Source organism: Phyllostomus hastatus, unplaced genomic scaffold (assembly GCF_019186645.2).
Source record: "Phyllostomus hastatus isolate PE091 unplaced genomic scaffold, TTU_PhHast_1.1 phas_scaffold_129, whole genome shotgun sequence".
NCBI classification, from domain to species: Eukaryota; Metazoa; Chordata; class Mammalia; order Chiroptera; family Phyllostomidae; genus Phyllostomus; species Phyllostomus hastatus.
In genome coordinates this window covers 3213883-3234484 of record NW_025334009.1, presented here as the reverse complement: position 1 = coordinate 3234484, position 20602 = coordinate 3213883, and the positions used below count along the sequence as shown (strand labels likewise).

The following is a 20602-nucleotide window of genomic DNA, read 5'->3' as shown; positions in this document are numbered from 1 at the left end:
GTGTGGCACCTTCTCCTGGCCCACCAGCAGGAGTCCTTTCACCCCTTTCCTCCCCTGCAAGGGGTCCCCATTCCTAGTCCTGCGTCATCTCTCTTGCTTCCTAAGCCTCATGGTAAAGGGAGCCCCAAAACCATATGGTAGCCCCGCATGGCTGCCGTGCGTGGGTTTTAAATCTCAGCGGAAACCTTCCTCTGCAACCCCATTTCCAACTCCTCCCACAGTCAGTTACACCTGCCAGCATTCCCGGATCTTTCCAGCCTCTCTGGGTTGCCACAGTTCGCCAGGCAGGTGTGGCCCCGAGGTGTGGAGTGAACCATCTCCAAGCTCTCCCGCCGGACTGGACCCAGGGGGAGCTGCCTCCCAGTTCATCGTGGGTCCAAGCCACTCCCCTCTCCCTGGCTCAGAGCCCAGTCACAGCCACTTAACACCTGTGAAGCTAGTCAGCGGTTATAGACATGCAAAATAACCATTTTGGCATATCAGGTATCAAGCTGGCCAACTGTTGACACACAAAATAACTTTCAGTGGTCCCGCTCCATGTGTCCCATCCCCCGTCCAGACTTGTGGGGGTGAGGACATCCTGTGTTTTATCATTCCTGGACATCCCGAGTTCTGGACCTCGTTTCAAATCCTTCTTTTGGGCGGGGGGGGGGGGCTGTCCTGGATACACCCCGTTACAGTGACCGTTGCCTAACTTTGTGAATATACTAAAAATGACTGAATTGCACAATGTTAAATGGTAAGTTTTAAGGCAAGAATTGTATCTCAAGAACAGAGCTCTTGCCCTGGCTGGTGTAGCTCAATAGATTGAGCGCGGGCTGCGAACCAAAGCATCGCAGGTTCAATTCCCAGTCAGGGCACGTGCCTGGGTTGCAGGCCACAGCCCCCAGCAACTGCACATTGATGTTTCTCTCTCTCTCTCTTTCTCCCTCCCTTCCCTCTCTAAAAATAAATCAATAAATAAAAATCTAAAAAAAAAAGAACAAAGCTCTTTATACACAAAATTTGAAAGACTTTTAAGAAAGCTATAAAAGAATTCCTAAGCGAACAGAGGGACAGTCCACGCTGTTAGGAGGGACTCCAAATGCTGATGATCGCCTTTCCCCACAAGATCCGTGCACCCGGTCCGAACCCCACCGCAGAACACCCCGAAAGGCTTGACGGCCATTTCTACCTTCAAGCATAGCGCTGAGTAACTTGTCACATTTGAAATTTCTAAAATGGTAAGTGTTTAAAGATTCGGATATGAATCTACCTGGTTATTTACAGTAGGCCTGTAATATAGCCTTCTTCATGCTACGGCTCTCTCGACCCGTCTGGCCTCTCTGTCTCCTGCAGCGTGCTGGGGCGCCGGAAACTGACTCCAGGGCAGACAGGAGGTGCCAAGTCGGAGAAGACACGGCTAGGATCCCAGCCACTCTCCCCCGTGGTTGGTGAGGAGAGGGACGGGGACGGGCCTGATTGGAGGAGAGCCCCGGTGTGGGAGGGCATTCACGTGCCCAATCTGCGTACCCAGCCCTGCTACCCCTCTGCCAGGAGGGAAAGTAGGCAGGGCTGGCCGGTGAGGAAGGCTCAACCCTTGAGTCACAATGCCATTGTGAACTCACAGCTCTCTCCCTACTATTACTCATGCCAGACCTTGGGAAGCAGAGAAATCAAGGGTAATAAAACATCTAAAGACGAGCATGGGGATTCGATTTTGCGTAAGAGACACAGCCAGACCTCCTAGGCCAGCCAGGGGTGGGTAGGATCCCCCGGCCCTCAGACTCGGGGGGTCTCTGGAAAAGCCGGGATGCGGAGGCCGTGGGTGTCTTTGTCAGAGCCCTCGAGAGACACTGCGTCCTAACTCATCCATCCGTTTCTTGTTTTGTTATGGTGACAGACAAAAGGCAATCTTATTTTAGTTGTAGTCAAGGAAGAGGAAATAATTGAAGTGGTGAAGATGAAAAGGAAACGAAAGGTGAGTCCCCGTGTAGTTGAGAGAGGTGCACGCCACTCACACCCGTGTCCTGAGGCGGACGGACTTGTGCCCCTTCGGGGTCCCCAGGGCCTGACATCCCCAGGGGTCGAGTCCGCCTTGGCTCGTTTTCCCTCCAGTTCCTTCTCGGCAGGGCCTCCCGGGGGCCTGGGTCCGACCGTGGTGGTGAAGAGAGAGCCGAGAGAACAAACGCGTGGGGCTGGGGGCGACCAGGGAGGCCTCGGAATTAGAATGTTCAAGGTGTGGGAGGGCCCTCCGCTCCTGCTCCCAGCAGGGAAGCTAAACCTGTTGTGGTGGCAGCGGGGACCGGGCCCCACCCCCGCCCACCGCGGGGCTCAAGTCAGCAGAGAATCGCAGGCGAAGGCATCAGGAGGCCAAGCTTTGCAAAGCCCCTGAGCACCTCTGAGATGGAGTGTGCCCACCAAAGGCCTGCACCTGCCAGAGGCACCCTCCTTGGTGCTCATGGTCTCTCCTTTGCCCCCTGCGCCTGTGATGCATTAGGTGGAGGGGTCTGGGACCCAGAGAGCGAGGCCCTGTGCCCGCAGCTTGCAGAGGAGGGCGCCCCACCAGGGCCTGGGCTGTCAGTCCCATCTAGCTCACGCCTCTGAGCTCTCCAAAGTAGGGCTGAGGAGGAAGAGCACCCAGGACCCCTTCCAGGAAATCCTGGAAGTGGGTGGGCAGGACGTGTCCTGACAGGTCTCTTTTCTCTCTGCCTAGAAAGTTTCGAAAAGAGAAGTAAGAGCAGCCATACAGATCCAGGCCTGGTGGCGCGGCACCCTGGTGCGCCGGACGCTGCTGCACGCGGCGCTCCGGGCCTGGGCCATCCAGTGCTGGTGGCGGCTGATGCTGGCCAGGAAGATGCGCCAGAAGCGGAGGCTGGCCCTGATGAGCTACGTCGTCCGAGAGCGGGCGGTGGTCAAGCTCCAGTCTCTGGTCCGCATGTGGCGCGTCCACTGGCGGTACTGCCAGGTGCTGAGCGCCATCTACGTCATCCAGTGCCACTGGCACCGCCACGACTGCCAGACCTGCGCGCTCCTCCGGGGCCACTGCGTCGTCACGGCCACCCACCTGCAGTTCCACATCGAGATCACCAACCCCTGAGGGCTCGTGTCCCCAGTAAAAAGGTCTGACCTGACCTGGTGTGTTCCGTGGTCTCCTCCGGCGAAGGGACGTTTCAGGAGAGTGGGCCGGGCCGCCCCCTCTTTCTTCTTCCTGGGGAAAAAAAACAAAACAAAACAGGGAAGGCGCCCCCTGCGCCTGTTCAGGACCCTGTCCTGAACCGACAGCCCCCACATGCTCTGACTCCGTTGTCAGAACAGAAGCTGAGGTCCCGGTCTGCACCGGTACAGGCCAGAGCTGAAGCCCCACCCCTTTCCCCCTGCCCCGCCCACTCCCCCGCCGGGACCCGGAAACAGAGTCCTCCTGAAGGCTGCGCGGGGTCCTCCGCGCAGGGCAATGGACTGCAGGCCTCTCCCCTGTTAGCCTGGGGTCCTGCATGCTGGTGGCAAGGTGTCTCTGGCAAGCACTGGGCTGACTTCCGGGAGCAGTGCGACACCGCCTTGGGTGGAGGGCAGGAGGCCGGCCTCGGTCACGGACACCTGGTGTGCTGGTTACCGTGGGAACAAGCAGAAAACAGGGGTCCACGGCACTTCCTCTCCCCGAGGGCTGTGCACGGAAAGGCTCCCTCTGACGCCCCCAAACCCTTACTCCTGTCTCCGTCGCTGGGGGTGTCGCCGTGGGCTGAGATGAGCCTCCGATCTCCTTCGTTTTTACCTCTAGCAAACCTCTTCGGCTCCCCCCGCGAGCCACGCACCCCCGTGGTTACAGGATATAGCAGCGCCGTGCGACAGAACTTTCTGCGATGTTCCGTAGCTGTGCTACTATGGCAGCGACTGCTCCCACAGAGCGGTGGGGCACTGGAACTACGCCCAGCACAACTAAAGCATGGAATGTTCAATTTCATTTACATTAGTTCAAGTGCAACAGCCATCGGCGGCTTCGAGCTATTCCATTGGACGGTGTGGCTCTAGACCGTGCCGTCACCCGTCACCACGCTACCACCCAAGTCACTTTTCCTGGAGTTCCCTCCGCTCCCCGAGTGCTTTACTCGCTCCTTCCTGTGTCCCTTTCACGCACCCCCGGCGGGACGTCTCTCTCGATGGGATTATGTCCTCCGCACCGCGGACCCTGCCCGTTTTTTTCTTGCCGCCACCCCTCCTGACCTACGCTGGCACCTTTCTGGCCCAGCTCGGATACTGGGGTTAATGACGGTCCTCTCCGCCCTGCACAGCCTGACCCCCCCCGCCCCGCCCCCGCAAAGGTGTGGGATGAACTCGGCCAATCACCCGCTCTGCGCCTGCAGGAGGGGGCGTGGCTAGAGCGAACACCCCACCCCACCCCACCCCCCGCCCAGGGTGCATCTCGGTTCCACTCCTGGCTGCCGATCTCCCACGGGCGGACCCAGCGCCAGCGCACTCCTCTGCTAAGTTCGCCTTCGACAGGGCCTGGCAGGAGGCATGCTTGCCTGAGTGTTAGCTGGCAGGGTGATAAAATGGGTGTAGTAATGTGTGGTTTTAATTTGCACGTCTCGCCCAAAGTGTCACAGGGTGCGTTTGAGTGTGATGTTGTGATGTTACAGAATGACACGCTTAGGATTTTGTAATAAAAGGGGGGGGGGGCGTTACTTGCGCCGGGCCCTGAGTCTGCCAAACCGAGATCACGCCACCTGCCCTGCCAGGGTCCCCTTCCCCTCCTTCCCCGTGAACTTAGCGACGGTGTCTGTCACCGCACACTTGACAGAAGACCTGGGAGCGGACTGGCCCTCCGCCCTCCCGCCGCCTCCCTCTGCACCCCAGCTCCGCCTCGCCCACACTCGAGGCCTGCACTCCAGGAGCAGGGAACCCCGTGGTCCCATCCAGGGCCACCCCCTCCGTGACCTTGCTGCCATCTCCAGGTGCTTGGCCCTGTACGCACAGCCCTGACCTCCACATCGCTGGTGCCTGCCTCTGCCATCTTTGGAAAAGATGGCCTTGAACCCCAGCTGGTGTGGCTCAGTGAGTTGAGCGCCAGCCTGCGAACCAAAGGGTTGCCAGTTCAATTCCCAGTCAGGGCACATGCCTGGGTAGCAGGCCCCCAGTAGGGGGCGCGTGAGAGGCAACCACACACTGATGTTTCTCTCCCTCTCTTCCTCCCTCCCTTCCCCTCTCTCTAAAAAGAAATAAATTAATTTGAAAAAAAAGAAAAGAAAATATGGCTTGACCCATTTCTGCCCCAGCTCTTTGCTGCTCCTCCCAGCAACGATGCTGTCACTGTTCCCGCCTCTGTTCCTGCCATTTTCTCTTCCCCCCGCTCCGGCCGGGACCCTCTCCCTCCACCGCCACCGGCTGACCGACATCCCCCGCACCCCAAACGGCCAAGCCCCACGGGAACCTGTCCGCTCTCCCTCAGGCCTCCTCTCCCCATCGGGCTCCAGAGGGCACTGCCCCTCCTCGCCGGCCTGCCCAATTTTGGGGAGACCGGACGACGGGCGGTGAGTGTGAAGCACAATATGGGGGTGACATATTATGGCATCGCACACTCGCACCCTATTTCACGAACCCCGATAAGTTCAGTGAAATACATTTAAAAGATAATTGCTCAACAATATGTCATCTTTAAAAAAGGAAAACCACAAAAAGTGTATTATTTAACCCATAAGCACTTTAGCATGTATCTTCAATAGATGAGAACTTCACAAATTATAACCTCGATATTATCTTTCAATACAAACCACACTTCTTCAGCACCGGAGAATATGTCTAGTCACCCAATAACTGAGATTCGAACCACAGGAAGCACAGTGCCCCTGTGACCCTCTGCGGTCGACGCCGCCACCCCCGGACTCTGGCGACCTCTGGTCTGCGTCTGGCCCTACCCCACCCTACAGAGGTGGTGACAGTCAGCAGCCTGTCACCTTTGCATCCGGCTTCTTTCGCTCGGAATGGTGAGCCTGAGGCTTCTCCGCGGTGGTGTCTTCCTTGCTGAGCGGCCTTCCGCTCTCCGGATGTCACAGGAGGTTTTTTTTTTTACCAGTGGAAGGATTTCGGAGTTCTCTCCAGTTTTGGGTGATTTCCCCGTGAACCTGCCGTGCAGTTGTATAATCTGTGTAAGTGGTGTGTGTGTGTGTGTGTGTGTGTGTGTGTGTGTGTGTGAGAGAGAGAGAGAGAGAGAGAGAGAGAACTTAAGTTTTGCAGTTTCTCTGGTTAAAAAACTAGGAGTGGGCGCCTCTGATTCTGGCACGAGCAGTGCTCGGTGAGACGGGTCAGTGAGGACTGGTGTGGTGTTGCTGGTGGGCGGGCGCAGCCAGACTCCTGGAGCTGCGGGGCGGGGGCGGGGGGGGTTACCAGAGTTTCCCGGATAGAGTTTCAGTTTTGCAAGATGAATGAAGTTCTGGAACTGGGTGGTGGTGACATTTTCACAACAAATACATCTATCCACGTCACTAAGCTGTTGACTTAAAATGGTTGAAGGGCAAATGTTAAGCTATGTATATTGTATCCCAACTTTAAAACAGTACATTTTAAAGAGTGTGGGGAGGGGAGCAGAAGATGTCACAAAACTGCTGAGTCAGAGTGCCCCTAGGAGGACTGTCTGGTGGGCTGACTTGGGGTCCCCAACGATCCTACCCACGGCAGACATTGCTAATCAATCTCCGGACTGTTGGTCCATCGGCACCGATCTCAGCCCTCCGCGCAACCCCTGCCGCCCCCTCGGAGCCGAGGCCTGGGACACGGGGATCTGCCCTCATTAGCTCAGGGGCCTCTGCGACGTGCATCTCACAGAGCTGAGGCCGCGGGTTCGCAGACCTGATCATTCTTTTATTGGAAGGGCTGTGCACTGCTGCATTCTGCAGATGTCTGGGCCCAACGAGATTTCTACTTGAAGATTCAGATGGTTTTCCTTGATGTCGTAAAGACCCTGAACGAAGCCGCGGGTTTGGCAGTTGTGCCAGCGCCAGTAGCCCTGGATGATGCGCACGGCGTGCAGCAGGCGGCTGTAACGCTGGCGGACGCGCCACATGCGGACCCAGGACTGCAGCCTGACCGCCGCCCACGCTTCCCGCACCCAGGAGTCCAGGGCCGCCCGCCGCCGCTGCTCCAGCAGCGTGGCCCGCACCCGCCTCCACCAGCGCTGAATGATGGCCGCTCTGAGCGCCGCGTGCAGCAGCGTCCGGCGCACCAGGGTGCCCCGCCACCAGGCCTGGATGAACTTGGCCGCTTCTGGTGGCGACATCAGGATCTTAATGCTTTTGGAGCCTTGAAAGAGAAAATGGGGCACTTGGGAAACACACGTTTCTGCCCTGGAGTGTGCCGGGAAGGGGCCCTGACCCCGTAGCCACAGCCACCCCTCCCTCCGACTCTTCAGGAGAGCCGTTGGCAACAGCTGGGCCCAGGAAACGGAGGAAGCGCCCTGCTCTGCCCCTCTGTGAGCAATGGACATGGACCCACCACCTTTCCCCTGAGTCTCGGGGTCTCCGTTTGTGAAATGGAGCCGCACCTGTGTGTGCAAAGCCACCCACTGTCACGTGCGTGCGGTGGGCCAGTCCACACAAGACGCACCACCAGGGAGAGGGGAAGCAGACACACGTTCCGCCCGGGCCTGACCTCCGACCTGAGGCCCGTGTCTCCTCCCTGCAGTCCCCTCCCCCCGTCCGCCGGGAAGTGTCGCCCTCGGCTGCCCCTGCCCTCTCACCTCCGACGTCAGGTCAGCCCCACGGCCTGCGGTCCCCCCACGGCCCCACTGCAGTATCCAACGACTCCTCCACCTCACACACCCGAGGAAGCGCGTAACCACCAGTTAACGTATCAGCACAGAGTTCCACGTGCACTGGCATGCACACACAGGTACACGTGGGAGCACACAGATGCATGCTTGTAGACCCAACGTTGCTGCACGTTGGCCGTGGCACTCCCAAACGCAGCCCCCACTCATAGCTCCCAGCCCTGCGGGGTCTGGCCCCTCCTTGGCACCACCACACGCCTCGGCCACACACACACCTCCGAGCCTGAGAAGGAAACTCGGGGCAAAGGGCAGCCAGAGAGGACTCGGTCCCTATTTCCTCCAGCCCCGTGCTCGGTGGCTGTCCGTCCTGGCTGGCCTGGCTCGCCCTGGGCTCACGCCTCCTGTCCTGGTGGAGTGGAGTAGGTGCCCCCTCCCCTCACTGGAGCACCTCCAGACAGTAAGTCCCACCGTCCCAGACCTTTGGGTCGCTCCCCTGGACCACAAGGGTCAGAGACGTCCCAAGTCAGGGCTCCCCCCAACACGGCAGAGCCTGGACCCATCTGCCCACGGAGGGCGGGGAGGGTGTGCCTGGAGTCCCTGCTGCTGGCTCTGGCTCCTTCCAGCTCTGCTCTGTCAGTGGGATTTCATCACTGCCTTTGAGTACAACTTGGAGGGATGGATTATCCACCCTTTCGTAATCAGAGTCCAGAGAGAAAAACAGCAGAGGAAGTACACCTGCCCCCGTCCTAGGTGCCACGTCAAGCCCTCACCCAGCACCTGGCCTGTCCGAGGGCCTCGGACACAGAGGGAGGCTCACCCCGGAGGTGGCTGTGAGATGGGCACTGCCCTCCCAGGGAGCTCGGGGCGTCTGGCGGTCTCCTATGGCCCGGGAAACGCCCAGGACTCGGGCTGGTGCTCAAACCCTCAGGTCTGTGCCAAGTTACCCATGGTTAAGGGCGAGGTGTCCCATCACCCTCAGGTCTGTCCTCCTCCAGCCACAGCTCTGGAGGCAAGAGAGGAGGCGGGGGGGGGGGGGGAGAGCCGTGATGTCATAAGGGCACCTGTGACTCGGGCGCCACGACGGTTCCAACAGCAGAGGCCCTTCTCAGGAAAACCCAGGAGCCCTGTCCTGCCTTTCCTGCCAGAGTGGCCAGCGCTCGGCCTCCAAAGGCCGCCCCAGGCCCCGGGCCATGGACACGGAGGTCTGTGACGGTGCTCGCCGGGGCCTGGCTGCTATCCATTCGATGGATTTCAATGTATGCACGCGGCGTAAAGGCATCATTTTCAGAGGGGGCGGGAATTAGGGAAATAGGCACAAAATAGGCACAAAAATGAGCAGCGAGCAGCGGCGGAGACTCGCACAACGGGAGGAACGGAGTACACGCCCCTGCTGCGGGCGAACCTCCTGGGTCTGCCTCTCTGCAGGGCACCCCGTCACCCTGGCAGAGCAGGGCGCACGCAGGCCAGATCGCCTGCGAAGCGCCCCGGACCAGCCAGGACCCCCAGCTCAGGCTCTGGGGGTCTCAAGCCCGTTCCTGCCCTCCTCTTCCCTTGAAGGCTGCAAGGTCACAGCCAGGAGGTGAGCAGGGCCTCCCCTCTGCCTGCCCCGGGCCCCTGAGCCACCGGTCATTCTGAAGCCCCAGGGGTCACTGCGGAAGGCACTGGCCCCTTTGCAAGGGGCCAATGTTTGCAAGGTGTAGAGTGAACGAGGGGGTTTTCAGGCTGCAGGGGTGTCAGTGTGAAGTCAACGGGGTGAGGGGGTGGGGCAGACGGGAGTAAACCAGAGAATGGGAGAAATAATGGGGTACGACGCATGGACAGGGAGGCACAGGAAGCCAGGCCCCCAATAAGCCCCAGCAGTCCCCCAGGGTCCAGCCCCGTCGCCACGCTTTGCCGTCCACGGCCCAGGCAACAGAGCGACAACATCCACCCCCCTCACGGGGGAGGGGTCGGCGGTGCGGGACCCCACTGGGCTCACCCTGGTCTCACGGCTCCTCAGTCACGGGGGCCAGGGGGCAGGGGCCGGCGTGTGCTCCCGGCCTTGCCCACTCCGAAGCTCCATCCACACGCTTTCCGGATGCTCCTGATGCCCACTGTTTCTAGAAAAAAAACCCAAGACGCCTCCATCCCGAATCTCTAGAAGCTGGCTGCATGGAAGAAGGCAGGCCCCTGTGGCTCAGGAAGGCGGGGTGGGGCGGGGGGGGGGGGTCTCGGACAGGAAAGAGGCTCGGGGGCTGGGGTGTCCCAGGTGGGTGACCCTGGGGATGCGGGTAGGGGCTGCTGGGAACCCCAGTCCCACCCGGACTGTCTCAGACCCACTCGAGTCCTGAAGACGCTGTTCTTAGATGGTGAGAACTTACCTCGAAGAGCAAGTCGGTCCGAGCGCGGAGAAGGGGGGGCGTGGCGACCGTGTGGGTGTGGATGTGGATGCAGGGGGCCTGTCCTCGTGGCTGCCGCTGGGCCCCACGCTGGGGTTGCGTCTGGCCACGGGGAAGAGATCTGGTCAAGTTCATGTGCGCTCCTGAGGTAAATAAAGCCTGCGACCGGGACCGGCTTATGATGGGAGCAGTGGGCTGAAAGGGGCCCTCCCACCCCCCAAAACAGATATCTTAGAGTCCTAACCCCAGAAGCTCAGATCGGGGCCTTCTTTGCAGAGGGAGTGTTTGCAGACGCGGGCAGGCTAAGACGAGGCGATGAGCGTGGGTCCTGGTCCCGTCTGCCGGGTGTCCCTGTGAAAACAGGGGCCACCAGCTGGACGCCGCACAGAGGTGCGCTGAAAGGGGGGGCTGGAATGACGCCTCTGTCCGATCGACCGGGGCCCCCCACGGCGAAGCCCCAGCAGCTGGAAAGAAGCGAGGACAGACCCTCCCGTCAGGCTTCCCAGGGCACACGGCCCTGCCGGCGCCTGGCGTGGGACTCCCACTCCGCGGGGCTGTGAGCGGACCCTCGGCTGCGCTCCACGGTCCCAGCATCCACGGGGCCTTGTCCCAGCGGCCTGGCAAACCCGTGCAGTCCGGCACAAAGCCCAGGCCCCTCGCGCGCATGCGGAGCGGTTCTGGAAGAGCCGGCCCACCGCCGAGCTTCCTGCAGGATGGGGCGGGGGTCTGCGGTCAGTCTGTGGCGGGTCAGCTTCTTCCCTGCCCGATGCCGTACCCCTCGCCGCCGACTCACAAGACACCTGCGACTGCCCGCCCCAGAGTCTGTCAGGGCGCCCAGCGCCAGACGACGTCAGACAGCAGCGGGCGGGGCGAGGGGGGGCGGGGCGTGCAGCGGAGCACCCCAACCTGCCGGTGCTCTGGGCGCCGCGCGCACTGCTGCGCTGAAGCTTATTTCTGGGCGCCGGTGCCTGCCGGTCATGCCAAACCCAGCCGAGAGGGGGCAGTGGGCTCGAAATGCCTTGCTGTTCGGACAGCGGCGAAGCGCTGCGCTCACGGCGCAGTGACACTTCGGCTGTGCTCAGGGGAGCGCAGTGTGGCACGTGCACGTCTGGGGCTACGGGGTCCGCAATGTTCCTGGCCCACAGGAGAGCAATGAACGTGAACGGTGGGACTTTTGAGCTTTGAATCTCATCGCAGCGCGTCTTCGTGAAAATCAAAGGACGAGAATGACCCCCTGGCTGGCGTGGCTCAGTGGATTGAGCGCGGGCTGCGAACCAAAGTGTCGCAGGTTCGATTCCCAGTCAGGGCACATGCCTGGGTTGCAGGCTACGGCCCCCAGCAACCACACATTGATGTTTCTCTCTCTCTCTCTTTCTCCCTCCCTTCCCTCTCTAAATATAAATAAATAAAATCTTAAAAGAAAAAGAGAAGGGATTTGCCAGCTGATTCCGGACTGCTCCTTTGTCAGCTGAGCGAGAAAAGATGTTTACTAGCAGTGAGCTAATTAAAGCGTGTTTCATTGTAGCAGCTGGGGGGGGAAAAAACGTGTCTGGAGGAAACAAACGCTATTAGCCTTTCCGGGACAAGAACCCCACCAAGCGCTGGAGCCGCTGGGAACACGATCAGCAGTCAGTTAACACCAGGCCGAGCGATTCCGAGCGGTTCTCCCTGGCGCTCAAGGAGCTGGCAGAGGTCGCCGGTCCAGTCCAGCGGCCGCGCATCCGAGGGGCGGCCGCCCTGCCCGGCGTGGCTGCAGCACGCAGGCCCTGTGGGCAGCGCGTGTGAAACAGAGGCAAGCGTTTGAGGAGTTGGGAACACGCTCGTTCGGTGCACCCCGAAGTGGGGTCAGCCAGGCTGCGACAGAGCTGATGGTGGTGAAAATATGTATGGAGCAAAAAACAAAAAAACAAAAAAAAACCCTGGCTGGTGTAGCTCAGTGGATTGAGCGCGGGCTGTGAACCAAAGCGTCGCAGGTTCAATTCCCAGTCAGGGCACATGCCTGGGTTGCAGGCCACGGCCCCCAGCAACCACACATTGATGTTTCTGTCTCTCTATCTCCCTCCCTTCCCTCTCTAAAAATAAATAAGATCTTTTTTAAAAGTCATAAAATAAAGAGAAGAAAAGTTTTAAAAAGTTTCTCTTTAAAAATTAAAAAAAAGAAAAGGCTTAGTTGGACAGGTTTACGAAGCCCATGGAAACAGAAAGTGCTGAAAGCGCGTGGGTGGGTGCTCACGGTATCAGCCATCGGTGTGTCTGGGAAGCGGGCCAGCGAGCCCTTCGCCAGTGCGGAGAAGCCAGGGTGCACCCTACCCCAGGCCCATGGGAAGCCCTGCCCGGGGAGGGCCTGCCCCTCGCGCTGCCCTGCACGGCCACCCTGGGGGAGGCTGCAGTTCAGTGGCCGTCCGTTTGGGAGGGTGGCGCGCACACACACACACACACACACACACTCAGCCTAAGAACCCATAAAGCAGACTCGGACGTTTCCCTCTACGTCTGCCGGCCCCCAGGGGTCCCCAGAAGCCCCCGGTTGTGAGCTGAGAGGGGCTGGGGCCACGACCGTGGCGGGCTGCTTGAGAGTCTAGGTTCCCTGCCTTGGTGGCTCGCAAGCCACCGTGTCTTCAGAGTCCCCTTGTCCGTTCCCACTGCCACCTGTGCGCGCAGGGAAGGTGGTTGTGCTGCCCCAGACTCAAAGGGTTCAGGGGGGCCTGGGGGCGCTAGTTTGGGGTGGGCCACCTACCCAAACAACCCCCCCAGCCTTTATCTGGGCAAAGCACCCTACCTTGGTGGAGAGTTACCCTTTTTTTTTTTTTTTTTAAGATTTTAGAGGGGTAGGGAAGGAGAGAGGGAGAGAAACATCAATGTGTTGTTGCTTCTCCAGCGACCCCTACTGGGAACCTGGCCTGCAACCCAGGCATGTGCCCTGACTGGGAATTGAACTGCAATACTTTTGTTCGCAGGCCTGTGCTCAATCCACTGAGCCACACCAGCCAGGGAGAGTTACCCTTCTTAAGAGGCTGACCCCTCAGCGACGCAGGCCCTGGGCCTGCCCCCCACTTGCCCCGCCCCTCCAGCCTGGATGAGAGCGCCTTCACAGGCTAGGAGGACGCCCCCTGGCGTTCGCACGGGGATCTTCATCGCCTATCACTTGCCTATCACATCGCCAAGCCTTTCGTTACCTTGTCCTAGAGCTTCGATGGGGCCTAGAGACACCCAACCCGTCCTTTGTGGTCAGTTCCCCCACGCCTTTAAACACCCCCGAGGCACGGCGGCGGGTGTGTCCCTGCCCTCCGGAGGCCGTCCCAGGCCACAGCTGGGAAAGAGCCTCAAACGGTCCCGTCCGTCCCCGTGCGCCAACTCCCAGCAGGCGGATGGTGACTGACGAAGGGAACGACCCTGCCTCGAAGCCCCATCGCATCGCCTGCCTCCCCAGACAACCTCCAGCCCCCGTCGTCTCGGCCTGGGGTCTCCAGGGAAAGGGACTCTGGCTCGGAGCTGGGTGTCCAGGACGTTTATTAGGGCACGTCCTTGGGATCGGCGCCGATGGGAGGGAAGGGGAGGAGGCGGGGGAGGGGGGAGGGGGAGACGACCCTGCAACTCGACTGCAGCCTCCGCAGGCCCCGGCGAGCGTTCCGATGCGCAAACGGCCCAGCAGCGCCCCCGTCGGGCGCAAATGCTCACGTCCTTGCACAGCTGTGAGCCCGTCGATGGCAGACCGCATTCCCGCTGGGGGCCCCACGACACTATAACGGAGCTGAGCCCCTCCCATCCCCAGTGACCCCCCGGGGTGCGTGCTCGTGCTGGTGCCGGTGCGGACGAACCCCCTGCGCTGCCGGCTGCGAAAGTGTAGCCCCGGCAACTGTGCACAGTGCCTCATACTTGATTCTAACAATACATGACTGTGTCACTGGTGTATGTGTTTTCTATGCTGTGCTTTTTATCGTTATTGTAGAGTGTACTCTTCCTGCGTATAAAAAATGTCGGCCGTCAAACAGTCAGCAGGCAGCAGCCTCCGGCGTGTCCGGTTCACCGCATCTGTGGATGGCATCGTTTTTTCTTGCGTCTGACGTCACCGCGCGTTGCTTGGGGAGCAGCGCCGCCTGGGAGCACAGCGCCAGCAGTCTGCAGAGGTGCACGGCCTCCGGGCCCGCTCGCCGACTCGTCCACGGCAGCCTCTGGTCCCGCCGACCGCGTGCCTAGTGCGCACCCTTGACAATGCGTATCCCTTTTATCTTTTACGCTGGATTTTGACTGTTGCACACTTTCTGCGTCTAGAGGCACAGGTACTGACGGGTGTGCTACAGTGGCCTACAGTGCTCGGCGCGGTAGCGAGCGGTGCAGGTGTGCACGGGTCGGGGCTGCCGGGCCAGGAGGGACAGGTGTGGAGGGGAATGAGGGCTCTGCGCTCTGATCGCCTCCAGTTCGGGCCTCAGATTCTGACTCGGAGGCCAAGGGTGAGGCCACAGCACCCGCAGCGGGGCAGGGAGCTGCGGGAGGAGGGGATGGAGAGGATGGGACCCCCGCTTGACCTGTGAGCTGGGGTCCTTACCCCTCCCGTCTGTAGAACGCAACCCGCCCCCCGCGGCCCCCATTCCCGCACTGAGAGTCATCTTCAAGGACTCAGCCTGGAGGCACTGACGCGGCGTTGAGGCCGTCTGGACGGTGCTCGGGAACTGGACCCAGTTAAGGCCTCTCTGCGATGAACTTCTTCCTGGTGGGCGGGTGTGGAGGTCCACTCGTCCTGTGGCCCCAAACAAGCGCCATATGTAACTTCCCTTGCTGATCAAATCTGCCAGCCACGAGTCTGGGGCGGCCTGCCTCTCCCTCTGGCCTCTCCTTACCCCGAGTTTATGGGGGCGGGCCAACGGGAGCCAGGATCCCGGAGCTGGGGGGGGGGCCTCCTGTCCATCACGGGCTGGGAGAACAAGCCCCGAACAGCCAGACCCAGGTGGGTGAATTCCCGGCAAACGTGCTGCCACGGCCACTACCAACCACCTACCCTCGAGGCTGCCATGATCCTTGGCGAGACGCGCCAGGTGGACCAGACGAGAACGCCGCTCCCTGAGGTGGCCGGCTCGGCAGACCTGCACCCCCAACTCTCCTACCTGCTCGGGCGTTGCCCTTCAATCCCAGCCTCTGCTCAGTCTGGACGAGGGCTCAGAGCCCCTCTCCTCGGACTCGAGGGCTCAGATGACCCTCGCCGACTCCTTGGAGCTGGCCTGTGAGTCGCTCCCTGTCTGCCGCCTCTGCCCTGACCTCCCGGGGCTCATCCCGCAGAGCGAGGCTGGGGAAAGACCGCTTCACTGCTTTATTGGGAGGGGAATACACTCTGTCACAAAGCAAGGCTCTGAGCCCAGCACGATCTCCAGCTCGAGATGCAGCTGGTTGGCCATGACCCTGTAGTGGCCGTTAACGAAGCCCCGGGAAGTGCAGGTGTGGCACCTCCAGTAGCCCTGGATGACGCGGGCGGCGTGCAGCAGGCGGCAGTAGCGCAGGCGGATGCGCCACATGCGGACCCAGGACTGCAGCCTGACCGCCGCCCACTCCTTCTGGGCGAAGGTCTCCAGCGCCTTCCGCCGCCGCCGCTCCAGCCGCGAGGCCTGCAGCCACCTCCACCAGCGCTGAATGACCGTCACGCTGACCGCCGCGTGCAGCAGCGTCCGGCGCACCAGGGTGCCCCGCCACCAGGCCTGGATCTTGACCACTTCCGGATTACCAGGGAGGGGCTTGTTTTTGGGATCTTCCTTATTTTGGGGAGCTTCCTTATTTCTGGGATCTTCCTTACTTTTGTGATCTTCCTTACTTTTGGGATCTTCCTTATTTCTGGGATCTTCCTTACTTTTGAGATCTTCCTTATTTTTGTGATCTTCCCTATTTTTGTGATCTTCCCTATTTTTGTGATCTTCCTTATTTTTCTGATCTTCCTTATTTTTCTGATCTTCCTTATTTCCCGGGATCTTGTGAGAAAAAAGAGAAGATGTTCAGAGCATGGTCGCCCCACCCCCACCCCCGAGCCCCTTCAGGCTTCAGGCCCGGGGCTTGCGGGAAGGGACCTGTCAACATTCACCCCTTCTTCCAACCTCAGGAGCCCTGGGCAGGGCACCCCCTGCCCCCGGAAGCCCAAGCGGGTGTCCCGTCTCTGCCCCTCCCTGGCCCCTGGCCAGGGTCACACTGACCTCTGGGTCTCGGAGTCCCCATCTGTGCAATGGGATTCCATCTGCCCTGGCTGCCCGGTGTTGCGCGGATCCAGTTGAGCAGCCCAGGGCAGGGTCACCGTGCTCACCTCACCAGGCTCCGTGACCCTTGCTTTCAGACCCCGCCCCCCACCCGCTGGAGGAGCGGCCCCTTTGGCCAGCTCTGCCCTTCCGGTCTCTGGCTCCATGCCCACTCACTCACAAGGGGCTCTCTCGCTCTGCACGCCGTCGCACTAACGGTTTCCTCACCCCGGAGCGCTCCCTCTCTCCCGTCTCTTCCACGCCTTCCCTTCTCTTGACTTGCACACTTGAAACCTTTGCTAACGAGCAGATGCGTGTGCCAACATGCAGGCACAAGCTCACCCACACACACGCCACTGACGACGCCCAGCACCCCCTACACTGGCCGTTCCATCTCCCAGACACAACCTCCCCCCGCCCCGGGTTCCGGCCCCAGCCCTGAGGGTCCGGGGTGGGGTCATACTTCTCTGGGGCTCTCTTCAGCGTGACCCACGCCCTTCGCCTCGGCCTCCTTGGGCTGGTCAGCCTGAAAAATAGGTGGGGAAAGAGGGCAGACGAGAACGAGGCTACTCCCCTTCCTGGCGCTGGACCATACCAAAGACACGGGCCACAAGCACCAGGACACGAGGGCCGGATGTGCCCGGGTCAGGGCTCCCCCTGCCTACCTCCACCTTCTCCTCCGAGGTCAGAGATGACGAGGATGAGCCGAGGGACTCCTCCTCCTGCGGAGGCTCAGCTGCAGAGCGTTCCACTTCTTCAGGCTGGCCCACCTCCTGCGGTCGGCAGGCAGGGGAGAGGCACGAAAGAGTGAGGCTCCTCTCCCCCGCCCTCGGTTCAGTACCCCACCCTTGGCCCGCCTCCGGGGCTCCCCAGAGGATGCAGGTGCCAGGTGTCCCCTCATCCTGACGGGTCTACGGAGACATCCCAGAAAAGCCTGGGCGTCCGTCTCTCACCATTGCTCCCACATGGATTGGAGGTAGATGGTTCAAACCCCCTCAGGTCTGTGTTACTCTAGCCGTGGCCTGGGCAGAAGGAGTTAAGGGGGGAGACCTATGATGTCATAAGGGCGGCTATGACTCAGGAACCAGGGTGGCTCCCAATACTTGAGCCCTCTCCAAGGAAAATGCAAAAATCTGTCCGCTGTTTTCTGCTGGAAATGGTGAAAGCCCTGACTATAGAAGCGAGATACCAGAAATCCCGGCCCAATGATGTAAAGGTGCATAAAGATGATTAGTTAGCCCTGGCTGGTGTGGCTCAGCGGATTGAGTGCTGGCCTGTGAACCACAGGGTTGCCGGTTCAATTCCCAGTCAGGGCACATGCCTGGGTTGTGGGCCAAGTTTCCCCAGCAGGGGGCACTCGAGAGGCAGCCACACACTGATGTTTCTCTCCTCTTTTTCCCTCCCTTCCCCTCTCTCTAAAAATAAATAAAATCTTTAAAAAAGAGAAAAAAGAAAATGGCATAACACTGTAAAGTACTAAAACATGGGGCGGGGGGGGGGCTTGTGGAGAGGGGAGCCAAGCTAGAATCCTACAAAGATAATAATATTAAAAAAATAAAGATATAGACATAGCCCTGGCTGGCGTAGCTCAGTGGATTGAGCGTGGGCTGCAAACCAAAGCATCGCAGGTTCGATTCCCAGTCAGGGTACATGCCTGGGTTGCAGGCTACGGCCCCCAGCAACCGCACATTGATGTTTTTCTCCCTCTCTTTCTCCCTCCCTTCCCTCTCTAAAAATAAATAAATAAAATCTTTTTAAAAAGATATGGACGTAAAACAGAAAGGCTCTTACCACTTCTGTTTAACAATGTACTGAAGGTCCTAACCAGTGCAATAAGGCAAGAAAGTGAAATAAAATGTCTAAATTTTTTTGAAAGTGATTCACATAAAAGCTTCCAAAGATGTCTATCCAAAATACTAATACGGGAATCTAACAAGCCATGCAAGGTACCCGTGGTGGTGTTGGGGTCCACCCTACCTGGTTTCAGGAGCTGCAACCCCCCATAGCTAAGGCTGAGTGAGAGACACTAAGGAGACGAGTCTGTCTCCCCAGTGTGAGCGCTGCCTGCTCCATGTCTGACCCGCATGGCTTGGTCGGTTAGCCAATGACAGGTAACATTCCTCAGAGGAGGATGGATCTAAGACAGGCACGATCACATGGGAAGGCCCTCAGGGAGAGACTCAGGGGGCTGTGGAAAAGAGGGAGTGATCGACCCTCGCCCCCTCGGCTTTGACAAGCCTGAGTCCTTGTTCTGCCCGTGAGAAATCCAAATCTCCTGGCTGCCTTTGTCTCCTCTGTGCGACTCAGGCCTGTGGCAATTGACAAGGGGCGGTGCAGCCCAGACGGGAGGCAGAGGAGACCTCCCGGGGTAATTAGACCTGAAGCAGGGAATATGCAAAACCCTGTGAAGCCTACTTTGCTGGAGGGTGCTCTTAATTAGAAGATGAAGGCACGGGCAGGAAATGAAACTAGCCCTTTAGGTCCTGCAGTTTTTTAGGTGATAAGACCCCAACTCAGCATGAGGCCTTTTAGATCTTTGAAAGTTACCTACTTGTTTGATCTTCCCTGCCAGACTGTAATCAACACACTGTATCTGTACTCCTACCCTGAGAACCTAGTACAAGCCTACTCAGGCAGCGGCTGGGGCCCTCCCCCCTTGAGAGAGTGGCCGTCCCGTTCCACTTCCTCCATGGAACTCGGCAGTCCGCGTGTACTTCCTTCGTTTCCTCAGTCATCTGCAGTGCTCGCGGTCACCGCCGGCCGGTGGCTGCGTCACGGTGTTGTGTGCACCTGTCTGTGAATACACGAAACTCCGCTGAGCTGTCCACTTCAAACGGGTGAACTACATGGCATGTGGATTATATCCCAACAAAGCTGTTTAAAAATAAAAAGCACTCCCCAAAATTAAAAGACACAATGGTACCATACATCCATAAATATTTGGGAGATTCTTTTCTTTCTCTTTTAAATATTTTATTTATTTTTCAGAAAGAGGGGAGGGGAGGGAGAAAGAGAGGGAGAGAAACATCAGTGTGTGGCTGCCTCTCACACCCCCCCAACCAGGGACCTGGCCTGCAATCTAGACACGCGCCCCGACTGGGAATTGAACCAGTGACCTTTCAGATCACAGGTGGGCGCTCAATCCAGTGAGCCACACCAGTCAGGGCAGCAGTTGGGAAATTCTTGATTAGAAGTACAAAGTTGAAGGATTTACATCATCTGACTTCAAGACAATGGCTTACTGTCTTGAAAAATTATAGAGTTACAGTAATCAAGGCAATGCAGCTCTCGTGTAAGAAGAGACAGATCAATGAAACAGAACAGAGAAGCCAGAAGCAGACTCGCATTTACAAAGTCTATTGATTTTTTGACGTACCAAGAAAATTCAGTTCAGAAAGGAAATGCATTTTTTAATGGAAAGGAAAATCTTAACCCTTACCTAACATCATAGACAAAAAAAACAAAAACAAACAAAAAACAAACCCTCAAGATCTGTCATAGGCCTAAACAAAAACTAAAGCTGAAACTATAAAGCCTATAGAAGAAAACCCATGAGAATTACTTTGTGACCTTGGAGTTGACAAAGATTCCTTAGGATAGAGAAAGCACTAAGTGTGAAATGTTGATAGACTGGACTTCATTCCAACTAAAACTGTTCATCAAAAGACAACAGCCCTGGCTGGTGCAGCTCAGTGGATTGAGTGCGAACCTAAAGGTCACCGGTTCGATTCCCAGTCAGGGCACATGCCTGGGTTGAGGGCCAGGTCCCCAGTAAGGGGTACGTGAGAGGCAACCACACATTGATGTTTCTCTCCCTCTCTTTCTCCCTCCCTTCCCCTCTCTAAGGATGAACCCTGAAGATGCTGCGCTAAGTGAAACCAGCCAGACACACGAAGACAACCACTATGATTCCACTCACACAAGGCGTCCGAAGCGGTTAAAGTCGTTGAAACAGAGAGGAGCGCGGTGATTGGTTACCAGGCACTGGAGAGGTGGGGGACATTCTCATTGGCTAGGGTTGCAGAGGAAGCAAGATGAAAATGTTCCCGAGGCCCACGGCACAAGGTCAATAAACTTACCACACTGAAATGTACGCTTAAACAAGAGGGTTAAATGGTCTACTCTGTGTCTTTTGCGGCAGCTGGAATAAGTGAACAGGAGCCCCATTGCAGCAAGGCGGCCTCGGCTGGCCACGGTGGAGCACTGAAGCCCCATAGGGGCAACCTTTCAGTGCTGAAGCCACACCTTCTCCAGCCTTAGTTTCTCCCTGGGAC

General features: G+C 58.7%; 3 protein-coding genes across 3 annotated transcripts; 1 reads left to right on the top strand and 2 right to left on the bottom strand.

Annotated features, from left to right (window-relative positions):
- The first annotated feature begins 1685 nt into the window (after positions 1 to 1685).
- LOC123830835 (IQ domain-containing protein F2-like) lies at positions 1686 to 3079 on the top strand. Its single transcript, XM_045857449.1, has 3 exons — positions 1686 to 1703; positions 1883 to 1985; positions 2715 to 3079. Exons 1-3 carry the CDS (start codon positions 1686 to 1688, stop codon positions 3077 to 3079), a joined length of 486 nt encoding a protein of 161 aa, XP_045713405.1.
- A 3747-nt stretch (positions 3080 to 6826) lies between these two features.
- On the bottom strand, positions 6827 to 7249 carry IQCF5 (IQ motif containing F5). Its single transcript, XM_045857444.1, has one exon. It carries the CDS (start codon positions 7247 to 7249, stop codon positions 6827 to 6829), a length of 423 nt encoding a protein of 140 aa, XP_045713400.1.
- Positions 7250 to 15413: 8164 nt separating this feature from the next.
- Positions 15414 to 17229, bottom strand: LOC123830708 (IQ domain-containing protein F1-like). The gene is made up of 4 exons (XM_045857236.1): positions 17170 to 17229; positions 16994 to 17101; positions 16792 to 16854; positions 15414 to 16070 (listed from the first exon to the last, which is right to left on the bottom strand). Exons 1-4 carry the CDS (start codon positions 17227 to 17229, stop codon positions 15414 to 15416), a joined length of 888 nt encoding a protein of 295 aa, XP_045713192.1.
- Positions 17230 to 20602: the final 3373 nt, after the last annotated feature.